Source organism: Heteronotia binoei, chromosome 2, assembly GCF_032191835.1.
Source record: "Heteronotia binoei isolate CCM8104 ecotype False Entrance Well chromosome 2, APGP_CSIRO_Hbin_v1, whole genome shotgun sequence".
Taxonomy (NCBI): Eukaryota; Metazoa; Chordata; class Lepidosauria; order Squamata; family Gekkonidae; genus Heteronotia; species Heteronotia binoei.
Window position 1 is genome coordinate 43,791,415 of NC_083224.1, and position 27,761 is coordinate 43,819,175.

The 27,761-nt window shown below is 42.3% G+C and overlaps 1 protein-coding gene across 3 annotated transcripts in view; it reads left to right on the forward strand.

The window, feature by feature from the left end:
* Positions 1-26,132, forward strand: part of RBPJL (recombination signal binding protein for immunoglobulin kappa J region like) — a 68,409-nt gene extending 42,277 nt beyond the window's left edge. Inside the window, exons 4-12 of one of the 3 annotated variants that reach the window (XM_060230898.1) lie at positions 2,121-2,191; positions 10,677-10,792; positions 15,415-15,589; positions 18,117-18,254; positions 18,918-19,030; positions 20,522-20,662; positions 22,445-22,600; positions 24,297-24,400; positions 25,625-26,132. In XM_060230898.1, coding sequence (XP_060086881.1) covers positions 2,121-2,191; positions 10,677-10,792; positions 15,415-15,589; positions 18,117-18,254; positions 18,918-19,030; positions 20,522-20,662; positions 22,445-22,600; positions 24,297-24,400; positions 25,625-25,898 — 1,288 coding nt within the window. In that variant the 3' untranslated portion in view covers positions 25,899-26,132. Of the gene's footprint in view, positions 1-2,120; positions 2,192-10,676; positions 10,793-15,414; positions 15,590-18,116; positions 18,255-18,914; positions 19,031-20,521; positions 20,663-22,444; positions 22,601-24,296; positions 24,401-25,624 lie in introns of all 3 variants that reach the window. The other 2 variants (XM_060230897.1, XM_060230899.1) reach the window with 2 other exon arrangements.
* Positions 26,133-27,761: the final 1,629 nt, after the last annotated feature.

Below are 27,761 nucleotides of genomic sequence, written 5' to 3' on the forward strand. Positions count from 1 at the left end.
AAGAACTAGCCCTAAACATTCCAGTTAAAACTTAAATAAGCCACTGTACTACTTTTTTTCCTTGTGTATGCTGAATCCAGGACCGTATATCATAACAAATGTGCTGAAAAATACTATTATTGCATAGAGCTATAAAACCACCCATTCTGATGTTTTGATTACTAACATTTTATGTGGTGTCAATATGCCATGAATCTCAGCCATTCATGTGAGTTTAAAGATGGCGGAAACCCAAACAAAACACAGGAAAACATGTTTCCAAACCTCTGGACCTCGGTTTATTTGTGTTGGTCTACAGATCTAGCTGTGAATGTAAACTCTGTGCTCAACCTGTTGGAACTTCCACATTCCTGGTTGAAAAAGTCACTGTGACAAGTTCTCCCTCTGCTCTAGCAAGAAAGAAATGCCAGCTTATTTCCCTATATAATCGCCACCATCTTGCATGGGTCAGGGTTGGTCTGCTCAGCTTACAGAGCCTCTGATAGATGTGGCTGTTCATGCAGACTTCTGGAGCCAGGTGGGGGGTATCAAAGAGGTGGCAAGACTTAATCATGGGTGGTGGCAGTTGCAAGAAGAAACCCTGAAGGAGCTCCCTCAACAAAGTCCTGTCATACGTATGTCTCTGTTGATACTGAAATGCCTGTTATCTACATTGACCAGTTGGTGTAGAGCTGCTGATCCCCAGGTTTGGAGGTCTTCCCTACTTCAGGGTCATCAGAAAGCGGGGGGAGGGAAATGTCTGCTGAGCACTCTATTTTTCCCTATGGAGACCAATTCACATAGGGTTTAATGGAGAATTGATCCACAGGTATCTGGGGCTCTGGGGGAGAGTGGTTTTTTTAGGTAGAGGCACCAAATGTTCAGCATAGCGTTCAGTGCCTCTCCTCAAAACACTCTCCAAGTTTCAAAAAGATTGTACCAAGGGGTCCAGTTCTATGAGCCGCCAAAGAAAGTGCCCCATCCATTATTTCCAATTTTAAAGGTGTGTGGTCCCTTTAAATGTAATTGCCAGAACTCCCTTTGGAGTTCAATTATGCATGTCACAAACTCAGAGCCTTACTCCTGGCTCCACTCCCAATGTCTTCTGGCTTCACCTGCAAAGTCCCCAGATATTTGTTGAACTGGACCTGGCAACCCTAAGTTGGTTGGCTGAGGGATGTGCTAGGAGGCCAAAGATGTAGGGTATGGTTCCACAACAAAGACTTCATGAGATGAGAGCGACCAGTTTAAAGATAATGCTACTAGCATTATGCCAGTAGGAAGTGCTGGCTTTAAATGGAGTTCAAAATTCATCCTCAGATTAATTTGTTAGTCTCAGGTAAATCTGTTGCTTGTTTCAGATACTATAACAAACTGTGGTTTGCTGAATGATCTTTAAAAGTCTGCAGAGAGGGTGACAATTTGTCAGTGGTTTCACCATGAAACTCATGGGATCTATATAGCAGCTGCAATTGAGAATTCAGACCACATATTGTATACCTTTTCTGTTTGAGATTAGCACAGCAGGGCCTTCATTGCAGTAGCCCTGAAGTTCTCTGCCAAATGAAGCGAGTACATTTCCCTCTTTAGCCATCCACAAGAGATGTACAACTTTTTTTATTTCAACTTGCATTCAGCTGGTTAGTTCCTTTGGACTGCTGTATGATTTTTACTACTGTTTACCTTCTGTTACCATGTTTATATTTTTGCATCAGTCTAGGAAAAAGGCTGAGAAATGCTTTAAGCGAACAAACAGATAATGGCTAAACAGGGATTTGAACATTTAGTCACAGCCCTTAGCTTGATCAAAAAGATTATAACAATAAGTGAATAATATTTATGCTTGAAATCAGAGACTGTGATCTGGAGGGGGAGGCTGTAAGGGGAATGGGGTGGAGGTGCTAGCATGGTTCCATATGTGAGTATACAAAGCCTTCTGTGATCAACTTCATGAAGCAGATTTCTGCAGTGGAACAGATATGTGCTCCCTTTTTCTTTTTCCTGTGAATGGTTTTTGCACCGACCGTTGAATTTTTTATGAAACAATATAGAAATACTTGCATTAGAATGCTCTGGAATAACAGAGAAGCTTCCTTAGCTTAATATTTGCTTGGCTGACAAAATGTTTTATTTCTTATCAGGTTTTTCTGTCCCCCACCTTGTGTTTATCTCATTGGGTCAGGCTGGAAACTAAAGCAGGAAGAACTGAAAGGTATGGCCAATTGAAAGCCGTAGTAATACAACTGATGGTCTGGATTCAGCCTTCCTCCAGCTTAAGTGGCTCTTCTGTTGGAGGAAGACCATTTAAGTAGGAGAAAGTATCCTTTGCCTGGAGTAGGATTGCCAGCAGGTCTTGAGAAGATGTGCGGTCTCTAAGAGAGGTTTATATATATGGAAGTGAGCAGCTGAAGCTTTTAATGGCATGGAGACCAGTAACATCACCTGGTAAATAATATCCCACTAAACTTTCCCACTATCCCACAACATTTTTTCTTTTCCAGGCAGTTAGCAGCCATAGACTAGTGCAAAGCTTCAAACTTTGCTAGAATAGGTCAGATTCACCCCAATGTACATTACATGTTCTTCTTTATTCAGAGAAGGCTGTTTAGCTCATCAGCTTTTAGACGTAATAACAGTGTACTGTGTAATAAAATATAAAAGAGAAAAACCAGACACATGTTCTTCATTGTGCCCAGGCCATAGAGAGGATGAGGGACGTATTGCAGCTGCCTATGACAATGCCTAGGTTTTCAGAACAAGCTGCAGAGGTACAAGAACCAAGATGGCAGCCATGATCTCAGGACGGCAGCATCCATTTAGGAATTGAAATAAACAGAACAGGAAAAGTTGACTATGGAAATGTTTGTAATTTTTGGAATAAGACAACAGTTTTATGATTAGGGCCACGTTATGTACACAAACAAAGTCAAGTAGGCTTACCCTTACCTGCTCAGTCACTCTTGCTATCTTACATGGCTCTGATAAGTGGGTGAATATCAGATCTGATCCCAAAAATCATTGTTCATCCTTCAATCAGGATGGTTACATGGTGGCAAAAATCATGCAACTGACCATGCCCAAGTAGCAGGCTTTCCATTTGCCTGCTTTAGAAGAAAAAGAGTTGGTTTTATACCCCACCCTTCACTACCTGAAGAAGTCTTGGAGAAACTTACAATCTCTTTCCCTTCTTCTCTTTGCAAGGGACATCTTGTGAGGGTGGGGCTGAGAGAGCTATGAGTGGGGCTGAGAGAACTATGAGACAACTATGACTGGCCCATGGTCACCCAACTGGCTTTATTTTTTTCTGAGAGATATCTTTTTTTATTTTCTCAAGGGAACATTAGGATACAAAAGCAAGCAGGGGTTAGGGGAGATGAAAATTCTTGAGACAGTTTTCAAATATCATGAATAATTATATACAACAAAGGGGGTCAGCTGTATTAATAAAATATTTTTTTCAAATATAAAAGCAGATAAAAACCTAACTACAATATTAAAGGATATTTTCTCTCTTTAAAAAATTACACAGAGTGTTTCATCATATTGAAAGAAAATCTAACATTGTCATGTTGTAAAGTTTTAATCTGCTCCATCATTCAATATTGTGTTTTGATTCTACTGCCTTAACTGATGGTTTTATCTGCTGTGTTTCTAGGGTATGAGAGGGAGGAAGAATAAGGATGAGGCACATTTACAGATATTAAAGACAATATAAAATTGATTAATAAATCTAAGTAATCATTATACTGTTGTAACATTACCAATAACACTATTCTAAATACATTTTTACAGTTCACAGACTGGAAATAGGGGTTATAAATAAGGATATATAGACAAGTTCTCTGGGTGTTTTGTATACATTTAAAATACATGGTGATGTAAAATAGATTATGGTTATAAAGAAGTGACTAAATTCAATATCACCATTAAGAATCATCAATAAATTCCCAGTTTAACTATGAGGTTGTAAAAAAATTAACATCAGTTATCTTAACAGTCAAGAGATAATATTGTACTATTATATTGTATTATTATATCACCTTTACAGCTCTAACTATAATAAGTAAAGAAGGCTCTCAATTTATTCTCAAATTCTCTGCTTGATCTTTCATTTAAGTTGTTGGTCAGTTTTGCCATAGCTGTATATTCTTCCATCTTATCGTTTCAGTCTTCAAGACAAGGGCAAGCCTCATTTTTCCATTTGGTTGCAAATACTGCTTGTGCTCATGTATCAGAGGAGTTCATGTATTGCTCTTTCTTGTGTTTAAATTGATTAACAATTAAAACACAATTTAAAATGTGTTTAAATTGATATGTTTTATTTATTGTTATTGCAATGTTTTAATGTTGTAAGCTGCCCTGAGCCCACTTTGCAGGATAGGGCGATGTATAAATCGCAGATTAAATTAAAATTAAAAATGTCTATATTTATGGGTAAAATTCCCAGTAACATTGTCTCTGGTAACACTAGGTTGCCAAGTCCTACCTTGGCGTCGGCAGGGGATACTTTTTGCAAGATGATGTCACCCGAAAGTGATGTCATTGTGCTGAGCACATTGTACCAGGGATGCTCTAGGATTCGGGTTAGCACTCTATGGCACCATAGAGTTTTTACCCTGAATGCTAGAGTATCCCCCATGTGACATGGCCAGCATGATGACAGCAAAGATGACAGCAAACACTGAGAAAATGATGCATAAATTATTTCTGATGTGATGAGTGAAGCATATGAGTAGGTAAAATTAGCTTGGATAAAGCAGTAATGTGGAACAGGAGCTCTTTAGACCGCTTGTGTCTGTTAGCTGGTTTTGATTATTGATTGATTGATTGATTGATTTTTTCAATACTTCCTGCATACATTGTGCAAATCTAGAATATCTATGAACTTTATAAAAGCCTAGATTAATGAATTTCTATAAATTTTGAATTTTTTGATAAGAATAAAGAAATCAATTTTCTACAACAAGTGTAGAAAAACATCTTTATTGGACATTATTGAGAACAATTTGTAGTACAAGAGGTTTCCATACATGGAGCTATTGCTTCTCTTCCCAGCAGGAGCTTGGCAGCCCAAGGTAACACAGCAACTTTTATTTTCAAGATTTTCTGAATTTCTGCATGTATTTCTTTCCAATATTTGCTAGTCTTTTTACAAGACCACTATATATGAAAGAATGTACCATCAATCTCCTTGCATTTCCAGCATTTCCAAACATAGCTTTTATCCATTCTCTCTATATCTTTCAGGGTGATATACCAGTGAAAAAAATTCTTATACCAATTTTCTGGTTGTAAATTTTATATCCTTCGTCCACAGGTTTTCCCATTGTTTAAATGAAATCTCTTTATTGAAGTTCTGCATCCATTTCACCATACATGTCTTTATAGTTCTGGTTCTGTATCAGTTTACAGATATGACGTAAGAGGCGATCTTTTTTATTCGATACTATCTTTTCAGTCAGATCTCTCAATCTTTCTCTTCCTGCACACATTATTTAAGTCTCAATGTCAGTTGAAAGTATGTTAGCCAATGTGTCTTTTCGCCTTCTTCATTGGTGATCTGCCAAGATATGATTTTTCCCTTGTGAATTAATTATATCTTGATATGTTATAAAAATTATTTTTCCTCTCAGATTTATCATAATAAGCATATGTGGGTGAAATTAAAGGTGATGTTTGTGGACTAGTTCTTGTAAATGACCACCAAATTTTCAATAAACTGTCTCTTATAACACGACTTACGCATTTCACTTCTTTTGGAAGTGTTTTCCTGGTTTTTTAATTGAAAGATAACTATGCAAGCCTGCTGAGAAGTCTGCAGTTTCCAATTTCACCAATCTTTCATGTAGTTTTTAATCCAATTGGAGATCCATATCAACCCGGCTGTTTGATAATATAACTTCATGTTGGGTACAGCTACACCTCCTCTTTTCTTCTCATCCTGTAGCATCTTGTTGTTCTATATAAATGTGTTTATCTGACTTTGCCAGTTATTCAGAGTTTTGACAGGGATTTCAATTGGGAGCATTTGAAATAAATTTTTTATTTTTGGTACAATATTCATTTTTATTGTGGAGATTTTACCAAGCCAGGACAGTTTTAATTTAGAACACCTTTTCAAATCTTTTTGTATTTTCTTCTATGCTACTTCATAGTTTTCTTGGAAAAAAATTATCCTTTTTCCCTGACACTTTTATTTCTAGGTATTTTTTTAAAAAAATTTTAAAATGCTTTATTGAATTGAGAAACATGGTACAAATACATCAACAAATCAGTAAGTGTGCACCAAGTACCAATACAGAACAGGGAAGTAGGTGCATACACCATAGGCCATCTTAGAGCAAAATTACAACAACAATTGACACGACATCAGTATAGCATGGTATGAGTTACTAGGAATATTGTTATCAGCTAACACTTTGTCTATAAAGGGACGCCATTTTTCTATAAAACTCAGGGAAGCAATTTGTTGAGAACGATGGGGGTCTAAATCATAAGTAAGCTTATCTAAAACAAAATAATCCCACAATTTCAACCACCAAGTCCGTCGTGAGGGAGGAGATTGCTGCTTCCAGACTAGGGCTATTGCAAATTTAGCAGCCACAAACATATGCGAGATCAATTCCTCTACAGGTTCGGAAGTGTTTGAGGTGCCTATAAGATTCAAAAGAGCGTATTCAGGCATAAATGGTGGAGAGTGTGAAGTGAGAGCTAGTACTTCTTGGTAGATTTGCCTCCAAAAGCTATTTATGACTGGGCATAGCCACCAAGAGTGAAAAAATGTGCCCTTCTGGCCACAATTCTTAAAACAGAGAGGCGAGATAGAGGATGAGTGTGCTAACTGCACTGGAGTCCTGTACCATCGCGTAAGGACTTTTAAGGCTTGAAGTTGAACGTTCATTGCTTTTGTTTTGTATATGGAAGAACACCAAATAGCCTGCCACTGCTCCTCAGTCAGCTCCATGTGCAGGTCTCGGACCCAGGCACCTTGGTAAGAGTGTGGCACTGCGTTAAGGGGGCGGAGTAGTATTTTATAAATCTTTGATATCAATCCTTTGATCGGGATTGAGTCACAAAATAAAATCTTTTCAAAATCAGTAAGGTGAATGCGTAAAGGAGGTGTAAAGAGATGCGAGTCAAGTAAATGCCGAAGTTGAAGATACTCAAACCAGGGGAGCCGAAGGTCGGAGTCAGCCTCCAGAGTCCCTTTGTCTTTTACTACCCCATTAAGAAGGACATCGACAAAGCGAGTCAGCCCCAATCGTCTCCATTTCACAAATGAGTTTTTACGCAGTCCCGGAGCAAACCAGTGCTGACCAATAAACGTGGTTAAGGGAGAGATTGGAGGAGCTATTTTAATATGATGTTTACGCCAAACCTGCAATAAGGAAGCTAAAAAAGGATTTGGAGAATTATTTCTAGGTATTTAATCAAATTGGTTGCAATGTCACATTCAGTAATTATCTCGATATTTTCTTTTTCCTGTTTAGTAAGAAATTTAGCAATTATTTTAGTTTTTCTCTTATTAATTTTAAATCCAGATAATAAACCAAACCTTTCTATGTGATCCAGCTGATTTTATGCAGAAGAGTGGGGAATCAAACCCAGTTCTCCTGATTAGAATCCACCACTCTTAACTGCTATACCACACTGGCTCTGATGGAAGAAAGTAGAGGTGGAGATGATGTTTCACAATGCATCAACATCAGTTCTAGGTGAAAGTCTGGACATATTAGCCTGGCAATCCTACCATGTGGTTGCAGAATTCACACATATATCACTTCTCCTGTAGTGTTTCCCAGGGCATTTTTTTGAGCAGGAACGCACAGGAACGCAGTTCCTGCTGGCTCGGCATTAAGGGGTGTGGCCTAATATGTAAATGAGTTCTTGCTGTGCTTTTTCTACAAAAAAGCCCTGTGTAAAACAATGGTGGCACCAAGGTGTGTGACTTAATATGCAAATGAGTTCCTGCTGGGCTTCTCCCTCCAAAAAAGCGCTGTGCGATACAATGGTGACATTAGGGAGCGTGGCCTAATATGCAAATGAGTTCCTGCTGGGCTTTTTCTACAAAAAAAGCCCTGGTGGTTCCTTCCAAGGTACTTGTGGTTGTGGGTAAGCAAAAGCCTTCATTACACTGATGTTCTCTTCATTCAAGAAGCTTAGAGCAGCACATCAATCCTCTCCAACCATCCATGCAATAGATGTGACAAAGGGTGTTTTCGCATATGAGGCTCAAAAGCGATATTGCTGCAACCAGACTTTTATATTTACATCTACCACATAACTGATTTTAGCTTTGTTTTTAGCACATTTACACTAGATTTTATATTTGATTTTAGCACATTTACACTAGAACTATTATCTGGCCACATCCCCATCTGAAATTGTTACACCTCAAACAACTTTTTATTGGGGAATATTAATATTTCTTAGCTCAAAATGGTAGGCCTACGAGAGGTGAGGTGTACAGGATCTATGTCTATGTCTAAGGAGATAGACCACTGAAAATCCTTTGGTTAATAATGGATTTTATTGTAGGCATAGGGTTTCAAATAGTTACGTCCCAATCAAACAATTCCAAGCATACAAGAGGAATACAAAGAGGTTAGCTGAATCAGTATGGATTGGGAAAGGTGATACAATACCTAAATCTTGCAGGGTAGACTCAGTCAGAGGAAATGCAAGGCCTCTGGAGGGAGATTTCTCTTGAGAGGAAGGGGGGTGAGGGTAGGAGGGGATGGAGGGGGAATTCCCTTTTCTTTGCTGACTCCTCCTTTTCTCCTCTTTGCTCTCGGGACCCTAAACCTGACAGGTGGGGTTGCCTGTTTTCTAGGGTAAATTACGTCACATCCAGCAATTAAACTACCCAATGAGGGGGCAGAGTGTCACACGTGTAATATCCAATCAGAGACCATTTGTATCATAGATCCATACCCCAACATAGGAATTTTAATTACACTGGCCAAATGACTTTATGGCCCTGTTTTTCCCAAAACTGGTTCCTTTGAAGCTCCCAAAAAGTGATAGATTTCTCTCTTAGTGTCAAACATAGATGGGCATCCATCAGGTATTCAGGAGACTGGTTGACTTTGATAGCCTTAGCAGTTAATTAAAGAAAAACAGAAACTTTGTTAAGAGTCAAAATTGTGAGATCAGTTTGCAGGTATACCACACATCCACAACAAGATGAGCACTTTAACCTTTGTGTTTCTGCTGTCTTGCCCTGAAAAGTAACAGACAAGCCATTTATTTGTGTTGGAGGTTTCCTGGTAATTCTTATTTCTTATGCTTTGATAACAGGACTTTAAAGGTTGCCAAAAGAGTGAAGGAATTTTTATAGCTCTGCCCACATTTGTCCCTTTCTGGGCCCAGAACTTTTCATTCCCAGGAGCAGAAGGATGGATGCTTCTCAACCTTTCAGCTGGCCACCATGTTTGTTCTGGCTTGTGAACCAGAATCACACCATGGCCTGCCTTGGGCCAAGAAGGAACTGGATTTTTCTCCCTTATGTGCAAGAGAGACCATTCCAATTCAAATGGGCATTGCTGTGTCATATTTAATATTCTAGGGTTACATTGCAATATCACATTCCAGGGGTGCATGGTTTGGGAATAAGTACAGGGGTGTCTTTCTGGGTATCAAAATTGTACATGTGGTGACTGTGGCTTTGCTCTATGCCATTCTGCCCTAGTAAAGGTATTGCCATACTTTTCACACTGTGCAACTCACTGTTCTTTATCTAATCTTGCACATACCCTGTGCAGACTTCTTCTGCATAGCCTAAGGCTGTCCCTGCTGCCCTATGTTCAGTCTTAGCCAGAGGGCACTAAATATCTAATACTAGCATCGGAATGAAGAGGAGATGTGTCCACTTAGGCCCAGAGTTGACTTTGGCCTCTGCTCCCTAGTAAATTACACAGAGTAATCACTGCAGTGGACACAGAGAAGGCCATCACCCCACTGGTAGCCTGAAGAAACACCACAAAGGCTTGGAGTCATTGAGCTGGAGTGCAGGCTGCCAGCTGCAGGAAATGCGTCCGGATCACAGGGAGAGTTTTACTGTCTCATGGTTTGTTGGCACATGAAGAGACAGAAGGAGGTGAGCATACAAAAGCTGGCATTGCTTTAGAAAGAGAGACCAGAGATTATCCCAAGATCTTTGAGGACAAAATTACCACAAAGTTCTGTTTTTGGAACTCCTGGAATGCAATTTGGCTCATGGAGAACCTGATATGGAAGGAGGCCATAGCACTGGGCATAGCACACCATTTAATTGCTTATCCCAACATCCGTGATCCTGGATAGAATCACCACCTACTGCACAGATGCAGAAACCCCTGCAAAGTCAGAAAATGAAACTCCACCACCCCAGCTATTGCACAGCTGCAAAGCAATTTGACAGCTGTTCAAGTTAGACAGGCAAACAGATGAGACATTTGGCTCATGGATGATAAATATGATATATTCGCCTATCAAATATATTTGCTGTGCAGTTCATAGATGAATAATAATGTTCTCCAGAAACCACATGTGAATAAATGACTCCCACCACTCCCCTTGAGATCTACCCATTACAGTGGAAATGGGAAAACAAAAAGCAAGAATTAATTTTACTTCCTCTTTCTGTTCCTTGGTAACAATGTGAAGTTCTAAGGCACTGCTGTAAGATCCTTCTCTCCTCTCTTTTTCTTTTCCAGCTAATGATCAGACGGCACCCAGTTCCAAAGTATGTGGGTACATGGGACTAGACAGTGTGGGCAGCAGCCATGTGGAAACTCAGAAATTAAACTTTGAGGAACAGGCAGATTCCAAAGTAAGCCACCCAATGTGACTCAACTCAGCATGGGCATCTGTGAATCATGGATATTATCAATGCGCTTATTTCCTACTGCATTTTTATGGCAACTCTCAGTGCTCATCAGTTTGTTTGTGCCTGCCAGAAAGGATTATATTCATTCTTCTAAAAATGGCTTCTTTTTTTGCTGTTTCCTGAATTTTTTTGCTGTAGCCAAATTAAACACTTGTCCCACTGAATCCAATGAAAGAGTTAATCCATCCTGAATTCAATTCTCATGCTTAACCAAAAGCTTGCATTAAGTGGGAATTTGTAGTGCTGATCTTTGGTTGGATTGTGCCCTCCTCTTCCCCTCTTCCTTTTTAGCTTTGGTGATCCTGAGACCTCACAGGTTTCCCGCCCCCACTCAAAAATCTCACAAAGGCAGTGTGTTGCATGGACGTGATACAGAAGGGACCATCAAGTTGCAGTGAACTTACATTGACCTCTCAAGGTGTTTTCAAGGCAAAAGATGAACAGAGGTGCTTTTCCATGGCTTTCTCTGTGAAGCAAACTTCCTTGGTGGTCTCCCATCTAACTACTAACCAGGACCACTCCAATCCAATCCCCTCTTAAAGCTGGCTAATAAGAACACAAGAGAAGCCATGTTGGATCAGGCCAATGGCCCATCCAGTCCAACACTCTGTGTCACACAGTGGCCAATATATGTGTGTGTGTGTTTATATATATCTATATCTATATATCTATATCTATGTATATATATATGTATATAAACACACACATACACATATGCATGCATACACACACACACACACACATATATATATATATACACTGTGGCTAATAGCCACTGATGGACCTCTGCTCCATATTTTTATGCTTAGCTTACAAGATATGATGAGATCAGGCTAGCTTGGACCATCCAGGTTAGGGAAGAAATCTTACATTGCATTGCATGGTTGAAACTGCTCTTCTAGCATCTGGCACAGAAGTGAACCAAACTGGATACAACCCTGAGATCAACCAGGAAAGGAAAGTGCAGAACACTGTTTGAGTGGCAGTTTTGTGGTGTGTACTGAGGCAAGTTGTAGCCTGAGAATTGTGCAGGCAAGGAAAAGGGGCACAATGGAAATTGTTGGTGCCAGTCCAACTGGTAACATTGTGTTCACAACTGGATCCCAAAACACACTTTCTGTATGTGTTCATTGGCAGGGTGCCTGATGTAACCAGTCAATATATATAGAAAGTGGAAGAGATTGACAAGGTTCAGATAACACAGGAACCTTGCTATTCAGAGGCTCATATAATCCAACCAAAGTGATCCTCTTACAACACTGCATTAGCATAGATGAGGATTCTCTTTTCCCTTCCATTTATGCCCTGTGATCAGAAATAATATACTTATCAGTTGTCTTATGGTGCAATCTTAGCAGGTTTACTTAGATGAAAGTCTCGCTATATTCCGTGGTCTTACTCCCAAGTAAATGCACTTGCTCCCAAGCATTGCACTGTCCACTGTGTGTGGTTATTATGTGCTTATTGCTAGTCATGCACATTAACTTGTTGCACATAACTCTCTCTATATAGAGGAGCTCAAAACCAGGAGAAATACTTTTAAACTTGCTTTGCTGGGACACTCTAAAATTTAGGAGAAATGGGCGAATATTCCAATAAAAATACCATTTCAGATTTGCCTCTCCCCCCACCTCAAACGAAGATGCAAAATCTGAATGGAGTAAACATTTGGTTCAGCACTAATCTTTACCATCCTTTTAATTTCTGATTCTCTAAGAGAGCTCCATGACGCAGTGGTAAGCTGCAGTACTGCAGTCCAAGCTCTGCTCATGACCTGAGTTCAATCCCGGTGGAAGCTGGGTTCAGGTAGCCAGCTCAAGGTTGACTCAGCCTTCTATCCTTCTGAGATTGGTGAAATGAGTACCCAATTTGCTGGGGGTAAAGTGTAGATTACTGGGGAAGGCAATGGCAAACCACCCCATAAAAAGTCTGTGGAGAAAACCAAAAACGTCATGATGTGACATCACCCCAGAGTCGGAAACTACTGGTGCTTGCACAGGGGACTGCCTTTTACCTTTTTAAAAGCATGGGCCATCTTTGGAAGCTGTCCATCACAGTATCACTGTTGGCTGAAAAAAAATATGGGGTCAGCTTCCATAAACAGTTTATCACTGGAATGGCCTTGCAGAGATTCACAGTCATCTCTGCTTTGGTACTAAATAAACAACCAATATAACAGCTGTGCAACCTTTGCCAAGGGACAGCTAAAGACCAGGGGATGTAAGTCCCCAAGGAAATCAGTTTGTGCCTTGAACAGAAAGAGGCAACACCCATCTGACATTGTAAACTTCTAGTGGTTGGATGGAAGGAAGATCCTTCATGGCCCAAGGCCATATTGCCTTTGATCTCTGCCTTTGATTGCTTGAATGTCCTTTACATTTGAGTAATGGAAACTTAGAGGAAGCCTGTCCCTAGTCAGGCACGCTGCCTTGGGATGAAGTCTAGTCTAGCATTATGCTACATGATGGCAAATGTCACACAGACATGGATGCCAGATGAAATAGAGCCTAGTGTGCAAAACTTCATTACAGGAGCCTCCCAGCAGCTGGAGGAGATGGCAGCTCCTTCCCCACAGCAGCAGCCAGCAGCTTAGTTCATTAGACCATATGCAGAGAAAGGAGCACACAGTTTAGATTTTGGTGCCACAGTAACATAATCAATACAGGCCACTTCACTCCTGATCTTTGCTTCTCTGTAGCCTGTGAAATGGCCCTAAGTAATTAGGCTGAATCCAGATTCAAGGATCGTAGATCTTTCCAGCATTCCTCTTCCCCTCAGTAGCCTATTCTGACCCTGGGGATATTTATTCCTGGGATTATAGGACCATTGTGGACTAATAGCCTTGCAGGTTAGTCAACATGCAGTGGAGCTCTGTGAGAAAGGCCATTTCCCTTCCCCAATGCAGTCATCTGAACAGCATGAATATTACTTGACATAGCTCCTGAAACCTCATGAATAAACTTTCCTGGGATCAGAAATGGCTACTGGGGGAGCAGAACATCAGAAAGATCCACAGCTGTCTGCTCCTTCTGCTGATGGACTACTGGATCCAACCCATTGTCTTATCTTGTCCAGTTAGAAGTCACATGGTTTCCTGCAGTGAAGCTGGCAGCAGTTGGGTTTTTGTTTGGAGAAGCCACTCAGATATTTCCCAGTTCCCATAGACTGTTCAACAACATGCAACTTCTCAATTACACACCCACCATCATCTTCAGCATCCTCATGAATCACTGTTTCCAGTTCTGCACCATCATCTTGCAGAACTGCCACATGGCAGCCAGAAAAAGCCAGAATTTCAGGGTCCTCAAAAAAACCCATCTGTCAGAGCTTCTGTTCATCTACACTTGGCACTCTCTGCAGCTGGGGATCTGCCAGGGATTACATGCCTTGCAAAATCTTTGGCCCCTGCTGATGAACACTGATGCTGCTTGTTGCTGAGCAGAAGTGCCTTTTTTCGTTGGCAGATAAGTGGCGAAAGAAAACCCAAAGATCAAGAGCAGCAGTGATAACTTGGCACCTTCTTGTAGAGCAAAAATGTCTACAGCATTATCTCCAGCCTGAGAAGAATGTGGGGACCAGAGGAGGGCCAGAAAAGATACAGAGAGGACTTTTGTGCTTGCTATGCTTGACTTGTTGTGAAAGCAAAGGCTGTCAGGAGCACCAAGATGACTGAGAGCTGTAAACCTAGGAACTGTCTTATGTTGTGCAGCGTAAATTGCATGTGAACACTGATTTCCATTTGGATTTCCCTAACCCCAAAGTGAACAAAGCCTTTGCTGTCAGTGAATTCTTCATTCCACCTGTAATAACATTTCTAATCACTTTCCCCGTTCCATGAACCTCAAAGAGCATTGAATGGAGAGCATTATGTGTATCAGTGGGAGCTGTTTTGTCCCATACTTCATGCTTATTGGTTATCAGCTGAGCCAATCAGTGGTAGTTCACACTGATTCCCTATGAAAGTTGATTTGGGTTTTTTTTTTGATGAAATGATGCCTTGCAATCTTTATTTCTCGGTAGAAGGAACTGATTTCCCCCCTTGTATATCATTGCTACCTCGTTTTGAGCCAGGAAGGTGTATAACCTGGCCACTATGTCAAGGCCAGCTGGTTTGTAATCTAACTAACATAGTTAATTAAAATCACAATAAAAAGAGATCTAGCATCACATGAATCACATGAAGCTGCCTTATACTGAATCAGACCATTGGTCCACCTGTTGTCTATTCAGACTGGTAGCAGCTCCCCAGGGTCTGATGTAGAGGTCTTTCACATCACCTCCCTCCTGGTCCTTCTAACTGGAGATGCTGGGGGTTGAACCTGGGATCTTCTGCCTGCCAAGCAGAAACTCTTCTGCTAAGCCATGATCCCTCCTTGCCCTTAAACATATCTTCAGCAAAATCAACAGAATAGTCAAACTCCCTGTCAGAGTTATTACACAAACACAATTTCTGTGACTTACCTAAAATTAAATGGTGAGGAACAACTTGATTTTGTTTCCATGTCTTCCAACAGTTAATACTTCAGCATCATTTTGTCCTCACAGCAATTCTCCCTTGAATGCAGGAATTCAGCTGTGCCAAAACTCTGTACATTTCGGACTCTGACAAGAGGAAACACTTCCGGTTGGTCCTAAAGTTGTTCTTCAGCAATGGCCAGGAGATTGGCACATTCCACAGCAAGCTGATCAAAGTGATCTCCAAGCCTTCACAGAAGAAACAGTCCTTGAAAAACACAGAGTGTGAGTGTTTTGGGGTTGGGGAGTCCAGATGAAGGGGGCTTGTTAGGTCTTCTAAGACATAGGGAAAGATGGGAAGAGTGGTAGAATAAAACAGGACTCCAGTGGCACCTTAACAAATCAACCTTCATAGACACCTTTATATTTCCATATAAAAGCTTTTGCGTGTCAGGGTTCACTTCATCAGACATCTGAGGGGTTCATCCATCAGGCCAATTTATAGACAAAACAGAAGGAAGGGTTAAAAAAAAGAGAGGCTGATTCAAAACGAGAGCCAATTCAAAGAGTAGGTAATCAGTTTTGGAATGTACTGAGTTCCAAGATGTTTAAAAGGCAACATGCTTTCTTGGCTAGTACATCACAAAGATAACATGGCGAGGCCGGGTCCCCAATATATACATTTCCCGGAACAACCTCCTCTCTGGCCAGGTCCAATCCTGGCCAGTTAAACTTCCTGCCACAGATCTTAATAGGCTGATTGCGTTTGGTCCTTACGTCAGGTGACCTGCAGTTTGCTGCTGGTCACCTCCACGCACACACTGTCGTGCAGTGTTGGAAATTCTGGGACTGAAATGCAAGACACAACAAGTTTACTCAGAGAGGGTGTGGGACTCCCCAGCTACTGTTTGGTGATGGAAAGTGCTGTTAAATTGCAAACAACTTACAGTGACTGCCCCATCCCACCCATAGGGTTTTCAAGGCAAGAGAAATTCAGAAGTGGTTTGCCATTACCTGCCTCTGCCTAGCAACCCAGGACTTCCTTGGTGGTCTCCCATCCAAATACTAACCGAAGTAAACCCTGTTTAGCTTCCCCAGTCTGATGAGATCAGGCTAGCCTGGGCCATCCAGGTCAAGGCCAACTGCTATTAGATTGGCAAAAATAAAACCTAGTGCAGGATGAAATGAAACAAACAGACACAACAGGAAGTTACAGAGATATAGGCAGACTAATTAATGTCTAGGGGGTGGGATATTCAAGGGTGAGTTAGGAATCCCAGGTTCCCATTAGGCCCTGGGGGTGTACAGCAGATGGCCATTGAGCTCTAGGATAATAATGGCTAAGCAAGAGAGGAAAAGGGAATCAATGTGAGGTCCAATGGAGGACAGAGAAAACGGGGGCTGCAGAACAGGGGCTTCTGCCATGACTCCCCTACCTCTAAGAGCAAGACTTCACATGATGGTGGGGTTTTGTAATCAGATCCCTAAACATGTAATTTACCTGCAAAACAGCAGCCAAGGACAGCCCACAATGGATTAAGGTGAAAGAATTGAGAAAGGAGGGATTAAACCTTTATTTCCCTGCACCGGTCACCCAATTAAAAATGCTGCCCACAATCCAGGGTGTTGTAAACCAGGTTCATAAAGTTTCCAGGAGACCTCACATCTAGAACATAAGAGATGCCATGTTGAATCAGGTCAATGGCCCATCCAGTCCAACAATCTGTCACACAGTGGCCAAAAAACCAGGTGCCATCAGGAGGTCCACCAGTGGAACCAAGTCACTAGAAGCCCTCCCACTGTTGCCCCCCCCCCAGCCACACTAGGCTTCCCAATCCCCAGGTCCCAGCGGGGGATTCCCCGGTTTTACAGGCTTCCCCCCGCCCCCAATCAGCTGGCCGGCAGGGGAAGCTCCTCCCCCACAGCCACCCTGTACCTCTAGATCTTGGGCAGGACCTGCAAACCGGTCCAGTTTTACAATGTGTGTGTGCCTTTAAATTGGAGCAGGAAGTACTTCATGGGGAAGGGTTAGCAACAGCAGATCTCCTGAGAGTGCAGCCCCTCTGTTTGTTTTGCTTTCCTTTCGGACAAGTGAGAGTGTGTGTAAAAGAGCAGCGTAGCCCCTGTACTTTCCAGACCTGGTTGTGGAGGCACCAGAGACTCCTGCTTTGTTCTACTGCTTCAGACCAACATGGCTGCCCACTTGCACCAGAGACTGTTAAGCGTGTGTGAGTGAGAGAGAGAAAACGGGGGGAGGGAACTCTATTGTTACCTATGGAGACTTATTCTCATAGGAAATAATGGAGAATTGATCCGCAGGTATCTGGGGCTCTGGGGGGGCTGTTTTTTGAGGTTGAGGCACCAGATTTGCAGCATAGCATCCAGTATCTCTCCCCCAAAATACCCCCCAAGTTTCAAAAAGATTGGACCAGGGGTCCAATTCTATGAGCCCCAAAAGAAGGTTCCCCTATCTTTCATTAGTTCCAATGGAGGGAAGGGATTTAAAAGATGTGTGGTCCCTTTGAATGTGATGGCCGGAATTCCCTTGAAGTTCAGTTATGCTTATCACACCCTTGCTCCTGGCTATGCCCCAATGTCTTTTGGCTCCACCCCCAAAGTCCCCAGATATTTCTTGAATTGGACTTGGCAACCCTAAGCCACACTCAGGCTGGCTTAACTCCAGGTGTAAAGTTGATGCTTTCCAGCCATATACTAAGACCCTTCTTGGAACACCCCAAAGGTTTTTCTTGAGGCTGCATCACTGATGTCTACTTCTTTTCTGTCCCCTCCCCACCACCACCAAAAAAACCAGTGTGTATTTCTTCTGGATCCAAGGTCTCCCTCTTCAACCGCCTGCGCTCCCAAACAGTCAGCACCCGCTATCTTTCCGTGGAGGGTGGTGCCTTCATCGCAAGTGCCAGGCAGTGGGCAGCATTTACACTTCATCTGGGTGAGGCTTGTTATGTCGTGTGCATGCACATTGCTAATAATTCATGCAGGACATTAACGAGGCGGCTGCTGGCCAGGCACTGGCACTGCTGAACCAAGGGAACTGTGCCCAAGTGTGAGTGGTGGTGTCAAAAAACAGAAAGCATTTAATAGCAGGGTTCAAAGATGGTCAGATTAATAAAGTTTAACTTTTTTTACAACGCCGCTGTTGTAAGTTAAAAATGTTAAATGAGCACAGGAGACTCGTGGTGTGTATCAGTGCATTGGAAAATCAAATGCATTAGGTTTTCTACAGGGGATAAATATAATATAAAAGCATAGGGTAAACTCTGTCACTTCTCGGAAATGGCATCAATTTGAGATTTATTTTTACTTAGTTGGTCTTCTTGAGTTGTTCATTTGGATATGTGTCATCTTATAATTGCTATTTTTCTTGCAAACAAATTACTTTAAATAGAGAGGGTGGCAAGAGGGATTGAATGTGCCTTGTCATGTCTACACACAAAATAAAAATCCAACATGCTTGTGATACTTGAACATTACAAAGTACAAGGTAAGTTATTCAAATGTCCTTTTTTCCATCTAGGGTAACATCACAGTCCAACCCCCTTTCTGTTTGCTGCTTTCAGCCTTTGTCTCTTTCTGTCTGTTCTGTCTTCAGCAGATGAATGTTGCTCCCAGTCCCGGAGTGAGTTCTCCCACCGAGAAGGCTACATTCGCTATGGATCCGTGGTCCGTCTCATTTGCACAGCCACGGGTGTTGCACTGCCCTCTTTGGTGAATAAGGCTTAGCTGTAAATCCAGATGTGGACCATACATTTGTTCAGTTTGGTCTGTTCATGCAAAACAAATATGGATATGCTCCCCTTTCTCTTGAGCATCTCAATACTCAACATGGGTGCCAACACTATACAAATAATTTGATAAAATAAACATTAAAACAACAGATGGTGGAAGAAAGTGCCATTAGGTTGCAGCTGGTTTATGGTAATACTGTAGGGTTTTCAAGGCAAGAGACATTCAGAGGTGGTTTGCCATTGCCTGCGTCTGCATAGAGACCCTGGACTTCCTTGAAGGTCTCCCATCCAAAGAGTGGCTGGGGCCAACCCTGCTTAGCTTCTGAGGCCTGATGAAATTGGACTAGCCTGGGCCATTCAGGTCAGGCTTAAGCAACAGATAGGAACCATTAAAAACCAGTCTAAAAAGACTTTATGCCCCCATCAGCAGGGTATTTCCCATTTGTTCAGACTTGGGCTGCTCCCAAAACTCTCTGGAACAACTCCAGAAAGCCAAGAGGGTAGGAGCCCCACCACCACCTGGACCACTTCTGGGATACTGTTCCACAGGCAGGTTCCAGCTTGATTGCTTTCTCCCCTACCCATACTAGGCTTAGCAGTTGTGTGGTAACTTCCCACGCTTGTGCTGCAGCCCCCTCACTCTTGACCCCTGTAAGGCATGCCCCACAGTCGCTCAGTGGTGCAGCAAGAGATAAAATGGGGAGGGGGATCACATAGGCGGAGATTCTACAACCTAAAAGTGTTCATCCTACCCTTTCTTGCCCAGCTCTGTACCTGTTACATAAGTACGGATGAATAATGCAACTCTTACTGTCATCAATGTGTTGCTGTCATTTTGTGAATTTTAAACAGGTTTTGTTTTACGATGGTGTTTACAATGCTCTCCAGCATTAGACCTCTAGCATAAGGACACTAGGCCTTAAGTGACTATTGTCTTCTGAAAAAGAGCTCAGATACAAACCACATCCCTTCATAATTTGAAAGGTTTTCAGACAGCAAGGAAAAAATTGTACACCAAGGGTTTGATCAGGACAGTTTTTCTGTAAGATGTAAGAACAGCTTCCCTAAGCATTTCATTTGTATTTTAAATGTGTAGAAGTCACTGTGTGTCTGAAAAACAGGTTGGAAACATAATCCATCATGAGTCAAACAGTGTGCTTACAGGTCAAATCCATGGAGCTGTGAGGGCCCCAGTATGCTTTAGAAGTGCTTGATGAAAAGGAGGTATCTTCCTGACGCTTTAGTACACCTGTGTTGTTGGAAATCTCCAAGTCCAGGGCAACATGTTCTCCTGGTGACATAGCAGTGAATCCAAATGTGAAAAATCACTTCCCTGCATAGAAATGAGGAACAGAGGTTGTTTAAAAAAGAAGAAGATGCTTCTGAAGTTGAATGGAGTCTCTCCTCACCCCCCCCCCCCCCGCCCCCAGCACACACAACTGCTAGCCCATCTCTGTGTTTGTCTCTCCAGATTATTCGCAAAGTTGCTAAGCAATCTGTGCTGATGGATGTGGATGAGCCCATCTCCCAGCTGCACAAATGTGCTTTCCAGCTTCATGGCAGTGATGGGATGTACCTGTGCCTCTCCACAGAGAAAGTGATCCAGTTCCAGGTAAGGGGTTATTCAGAGAATAAACAGTAATCAAATGTCACTGATCATCATCTTCTGTATTGATGCATAGAAGGATATTATGATTGGTAACAAAGAGGCCAGGCCCGCCCATTTGGTGGACCTAGACCTGGAGTCTTCAACCTTTTTGAGCTTGTGGGCATCTTTGGAATTCCAGCACAGTGTGGTAGGAGCAGCCACATGGCTTGCACAAAATGGCTCCCCAGTAGGCAGAATCAGGACCAAAATGGCTGCTGTGGCTTGCCACTCACACGGTGAAGATCCTTGTGCTGTGGTGGCAGATGCAGCCAAATCAATGTCTTTAAAAATCTGCACAACCCATCAGATCTCCAGTGGCCACTCAGCAGTTTTGGTGGGCAAAAGCCCACCTGACCCTGCCCACTTTTCAAAAAGTCTTGGTGGGCACCAGGAAAGGTGTTGACAGGTGCCATGATGCTCACAGGCATCAAGTTGGGGACCCCTGAATTAGATGATTTCCTAGAGCACTGGGGGGGGGGGGGGCGGGGCAAGTGACACCCTGGCAACCTTAAGCAGTGTCTCCATCCCCAAAGAAGAGTTGTCCGGTTCTATCAACATCAGACTCCTCACCTGCCCGGCTTTCAGGGCATCAGCTGGAGGTGGCTTCTTCATGTGTGGATCATTTATACCCTACCTCTCTCCCCAGTGAAGATCCAAAGTGGCTTACAAAATTGTTCTCCCCTTCCCCACTTTATTTTTTCAACAACAACCCTGTGAGGTAAGTTAGACTGAGGGTGCGTGGCTGGCCCAGGGTCACCCAGCATGCTTCCATGGCTGAGTGGGGATTTAAATCTGGGTCTCCCAGATCCTAGTCCTGCACTCTTAACTACTACATCACACTGGCTTTTAAAAGCATACATGATTTGCCTAGGATAACCCTGGGACAGACATACACTTTGCAGGACAATGCATTATGAGCATATGCCACCACTAGCTACCTGGCTAGCCGCCCTGCTTAATGCACCAAGACAGAACTGTTCAAAATACTGATTCTTTAAAACTGCACATAGCATCTGTGTGACTATATGAGGTGCTCAACTTGTGAGAAAACAAGCCTTATAAACAATAACTTCTTACAACCTAGGGCTTTTTTTGAGCAGGAACGCACAGGAATGCAATTCCGGCTGGCTTGGTGCCAGGGGGTGTGGTCTAATATGTAATATTCCTGCTGTGCTTCTTCTACCAAAAAAATCCTTATGTAAAACAATGGTGGCATCAGGGGGTGTGGCCTAATATGCAAATGAGTTCCTGGTGGACTTTTTCTACCAAAAAAGCCCTGTACAACCTATTGATTCTGCTGTAAGCTGTGAACCTTGGGTCTGTGTAAGAAGTTATTGAAATAGGGGTCCATTTTAACAGCCTGACTACTGAAGAAGACCAGTATTGAAACGTCTTGAAATCTAGAGGAGACTTCTTACGAAGGCTGTAAGGATTTCCTGGTCCCTCCACTGGAAAGAATTTCACAATGTGTTTTGGACTGCATTATGAACATTGTTTATTGGAGGAAGGATTTCTGAAGACTATTAATCCCTCTATTGGAAATTTTGAAACTAAACTGTTGTTTGTATTTATTTGTATTTTTTCTGGAGGGAAGAAATTATAAATTGAAGTATTATCCACCCAGCTTTCCTGCACCATTTTATTATTTGAATATTTCTAGGAATCAGCGACCAGACTACTAGGCAGCAAAAATCAGGGCTTAGTTCATCTCTCCATCTTTTAATGCCCAGTCATGTTGTGATTCAGGCATCTCCCTGCCCCAGAGAAGCCAAACGTGAGTTGCTGAATGACAGCTCCTGCTGGACCATCATTGGGACAGAGACTGTGGAATACACATTCAGTGATACTCTGAGCTGCATTCAGGATCCTGTGAGCCCTGCCCCTCTCATAATTGCTCTAGAGGTATGTAAAAAAAAAAAAAAGCCCGGTTGCTTTGTGAGAAACTTGAGCAAAAATGTTGGCCATCCTGGTTTAATTAAAAAACAGGGAGCTGAAATTCCACTAGGCATTCCTTACTCTCTCTCTGTGTGTGCTTCTAAGCTCTCAAGGACATGATACATCAACCTGCCATAGAATCATAGTTGGAAGGGACCTCTAGGGTCATCTAGTCCAACCCCCTGCACAATGCAGGAAACTCACAAACACCTCCCCCTAAATTCACAGGATCTTCATTGCTGTCAGATGGCCATCTAGCCTGTTTAAAAACCTCCAAGGAAGGACAGCCCACCACCTCCCGAGGATCCTGTTCTACTGAGGAATCGCTCTAACAGTCAGGAAGTTCTTCCTAATGTTGAGCAGGAAACCCTTTTGATTTAATTTCAACCCATTGGTTCTGGTCCTGCTTTCCGGGGCCACAGAAAACAATTCCACACCATCGTCTATATGACAGCCCTTCAAGTACTTGAAAATGGTGATCATATCACGTCTCAGCCGCCTCCTCTCCAGGCTAAACATCCCCAGCTCCTTCAACTTTTCCTCATAGGACTTGATCTCCAGACCCCTCACCATCTTCATCGCCCTCCTCTGGACCTGTTTCAGTTTGTCTATATCCTTCTTAAAATGTGGTGCTCAAAACTGAACACAATACTCCAGATGAGGTCTTACCAGAGCAGAGTAAAGCGATACTATCACATCACGTGATCTGGACACTATACTTCTGTTGATACAGCCCAAAATTGCATTTGCCTTTTTAGCCACTGCATCATACTGTTGACTCATGTTCAGCGTATGATCCACTAAGACCTCTAGATCTTTTTCACACATACTACTGCTAAGACAAGTCTCCCTCATGCTATAACCATGCATTGTATTTTTCCTACCTAAATGCAGAACTTTACATTTATCCCTGTTAAAATTCATTTTATTGATTTTAGTCCAGTTTTCCAGCCTGTCAAGGTCATCCTGTATCCTGTTTCTGTCTTCTTCTGTATTTGCAACCCCTCCCAATTTAGTATCATCTGCAAATTTAATAAGCATTCCCTCTATTCCTTCATCCAAATCATTGATAAAGATGTTGAATAAAACAGGTCCCAGGACAGATCCTTGAGGCACTCCACTTGTCACTCCTCTCCAAGAGAATGAGGAACCATTCACAAGCGCTCTTTGGGTGCGATCTGTCAACCAGTTACAGATCCACCTAATGGTAACAGGATTCAGACCACTGGTCTATCAAGGTTAATATTGTCTACTCTGACTAGCAATGGCTCTCCAGGTTTGTAGACAAAGAGGTCTTTCACATCTCCTGTTTTACCTGGTTCTTTTCACTGGAGGAGATGCCAGGAATTTAATCTGGAATCTTCTGGATGCAAAGAAATTGCCTACTACTGAACTACAGCCAAACTGTGTAGCCCCTTTCTGTAAATTAGAACTGGTTTGATTCTTATGCCTTATGTGGGTATTTTAGTTCTGTGAGGATGTAATATCCAGGTGATCAGTTGCAATTCCAAACTTAACCACCAGAAGGCCAGGAAATTCTCTGAAAAGAGATGTCTCTATGCCTGCTTTCATGTCAGAAGACACAGATTTAGAAGAGGAAAGAGGGACATGGGTCGGTGTTTTGTGTAACTCTCTTCCTTGTGGTTGGGTCTGCTTTTCACAGCTGACAGGTGGAGGGGACGTAGCAATGCTAGAAGTGCAAGGAGAATACTTCCATGAAAACCTGAAGGTTTGGTTTGGAGATGTGGAAGCTGAAACTATGTACAGGTAAAGAAGAAAAACAGCCTGTTATGAACACAAGGGCAGTTTCACAGCCAATATTCTTTGGACGTTCTGCCATGCCATCATTTCTTGTGTGATAACAGAAGGTCTGGCTGGATTGCTGGAGATATGAATGTGTAATGACATCAGTTGTTGCACCATGTAATAAAGGGAGTCAGAAGAGCTGGGGCTTGTGATAAACTGCACCACCTGATGGGAAGCAATATCCCCCTCTGCCCAAATGGTAGGGTAGATGTTTGAGCCATGTGGCAAGTATTGGGTCAGTCAGAAATGTGGTCTCTACATGTGAACACTTGAAACTGCCATATACTGAGTCAAACCAGTGGTGTATCGTGCTCTTTATTCTTGGTGCTGGGGGGGGGGCACAGTATCTCCACTAAAAGGAGATACAAGAAGTGTATCAATGGCTCCTGTCCCACCCTAAAGAGTTCACAATTTTAGTTTTCTGAAAGAAGGCCTTCAGCTAAATTTAGCCACCCTGTCCTCTGCATGGTGTCCTGTTGACTGTCGTGGTTTGACCTAAGGCACTAAGCCACTGAAATCAGCACTCCGTGGGCCAAAGTACATGTGTATAAAGTGCTATCAAGTTACAGCCAATTTATGGTGACCCAAAGGGGCTTTAGCCACTGATGGACCTCTGCTCCATATTTTTATCCAATCCCCTCTTGAAGCTGGCTATGCTTGTAGCCGCCGCCACCTTCTGTGGCAGTGAATCCTGTGGCAGTGATGGTTTGTCATTGCCTTCCTCTGCAGCGTCTTCCTCCATGGTCTACCATCCACGTACTGACCCTGCTTAACTTACAAGATTGAACAAAATTGGATTATAGCATTCTGCCTTCCCTCTGGCAAACCTATCAAATCTATACCAGACTCTAAAACTGATGCAACAATTATTCTCTCTTTCCTGGGAACTGTAGTTCTGTAATGGACAATCTTTAAAAGACAATTCTCAGCATCCTCAGTACTTCATAGGATTCATAGGGGAAAGTTCAGACAAAGTGGTACAAGCCTGACCTTAGTCTGAAGTGCTGCCCTGCCATGGGGTACTGGGGAAAATGGCTCCTTGCATAGATGTTGCAGAGAAAAGAAAAATTAATGCATAACCAATGCAAGCTCCTGCACAAATTCAGATGTTAAAAATTCAGCCACTCATTTCTATAATATGAATGAGTCTGATCTAATTAAGAACTCACACTTTTTTCTCCCCAGAAGTCCCAAGTCCCTGGTTTGTGTTGTGCCTGATGTTTCTGCATTTAGCCGTGACTGGAGGTGGTTGAGATACCCCATCACTGTGCCCCTCTTGCTCCAAAGGAATGATGGTCTGATTTATTCCAGTACTTTCAGCTTCACGTATACACCAGAGCAGAATTTCTTCACCGGGCAACCTGTCTTGCAGGAGGTGATGCTGGATTCTGACAGCTTGCTCGACACCATCCATCAGGAGTTCACCAAGACCAACTTCCACCTCTTCATGCAAAGCTAGAGCCAGAGCTGCATGTGATTTCCCTCCTTGGGAGGTGTTTAAAAGGAGGTTAGATGACTATTTGTCAGGGATGCTTTAGGTCATCCTGCACTGTGCAGGGGGTTGGACTGGATGGTCTTTAGGACCTTGACAACTATGATTCTGTGAGTGCTCCAGGAAAAAATGCAGAAGCTTGTAGTGAGCACAGAATTCAATTTCCTGGGGATCATTCATTTTTTTCCTAACAAAAAGCTCCACATTTCTGTGACTGTGAAGATTTGCTTAAAAGGGTTGCAGTTGTGTTAGCTGAAATCTCAGAAGTGAGAGGTACCTCAGTAAGATTTTCAGTGGGCAGGATTTCAGTGCCCTGGTTCCTCCTGTGATTAGGCAAAGCAGGCTCTATTATGCAAAATAACAAAACAGATTGCAGGATAAATGATGTGCAATGCAATAAATTGTGCAGCTTTGTATTAGAAATTAAGATTCATTCAGGGGCAGTTCACCAATCCCTGTTGTATGCTAATGAGCTGGTCAATCAGATCATTTTATTAAATATATTCACATGGTGAAACATTTCATTTTCTACTTGCCAAGCTGTTTAGTATGTGTTAAGTTTCAGTATGTGATAACCTTTTGGACCATCCAGATTGGGTGGTTATCTCGTGTCACGGGAACTAATTTGAATTTTTAAAAATTTACACACAAAACAAATGACAAAACAAAAACAAAACCATGTGATAACCTCATATCCTATATAAGAGATGATGCCGTCATGTTACAGTGATGTTCCAACCAATACTTCCTCTAAGCTGTGGTGTCTTGTGAGCAAAAATTCTTCTTTGTGTGAGCTACTGGCATTAAAGCTGTAAGCTACTGCAAAAATTAGTTTGCTCTGGGACCATATTTCCTGAGTTAAGACAAAAATGTATGAGCTGGAGGCTAAAAAACTGAGCTCGCTCACACTCAATTTAGAGGGAACACTGATTCCAACAAAAAACCAAAATATATAAATCAGTAATAGAAAAAGAGTGAATAGGTTAAAAGAAAGAAAGGAGAAAAAGGCATGAGGAGAATGCTTCCATCCAAATTGGCTCAGAGTTTACATATATTTACACATTTTACATATTTTTCATTTATTCCATTTATGAAAAATGGTTACTACTTTAAGACATTTCCCACATAAGAAGAAACCCCATTATATTTAGGCCATATCTTCAAACGTTTGGACACTCACAGATTATTCTATATATTTCTATGGACATTCATTTACCAAACAGAATGACAGTGCTATTTCTTTGCATAATGTCCTTTTGGGGGGAGGAAAGAGGGATGAGTTACAGTATTTTGATACCTTTAGGGATTAGCCCCGGACAGACATTTGATTGACTATACTACTAGATTTGTGGAGGAGGATCTAGGACTGTGTTTGCTGTACCTCACATATTCAGTGTCCTATTTGCACGGGGACCTGCGTGTGTACCGCTGAATGAAGATAGGTTCTCTACATGTGCTCTATTTCCTCAATTTGTGCAGGGTACTGCTTACTTGTGGGGATCCTATGGCTTGGATCCAGACCAGCATTTACACTGGCCCAAGGATTTCCATCCACAGAACATGATCCCCACTACCCTGCAACAGCTCCAAATGCTCCCTACAGTCTGTCCTTGCGCCCATAGAAATGCTGCTCTGGATCCAAACCTGTATGTTTTCATATTCAAAAGACCTTGTGGAAATGGGACAATAAAATGTGCAGAGGCTGGAACAGGGGCCAGTAAGTGAGATCCCAGTCCTTCTCTGTGCATTCACTTATATGCTTTATGAATACCCACATGGAGCAATTGTTAAGTCTTTTTTAGGGCACTTCAACTTTTGACAAACTACTTG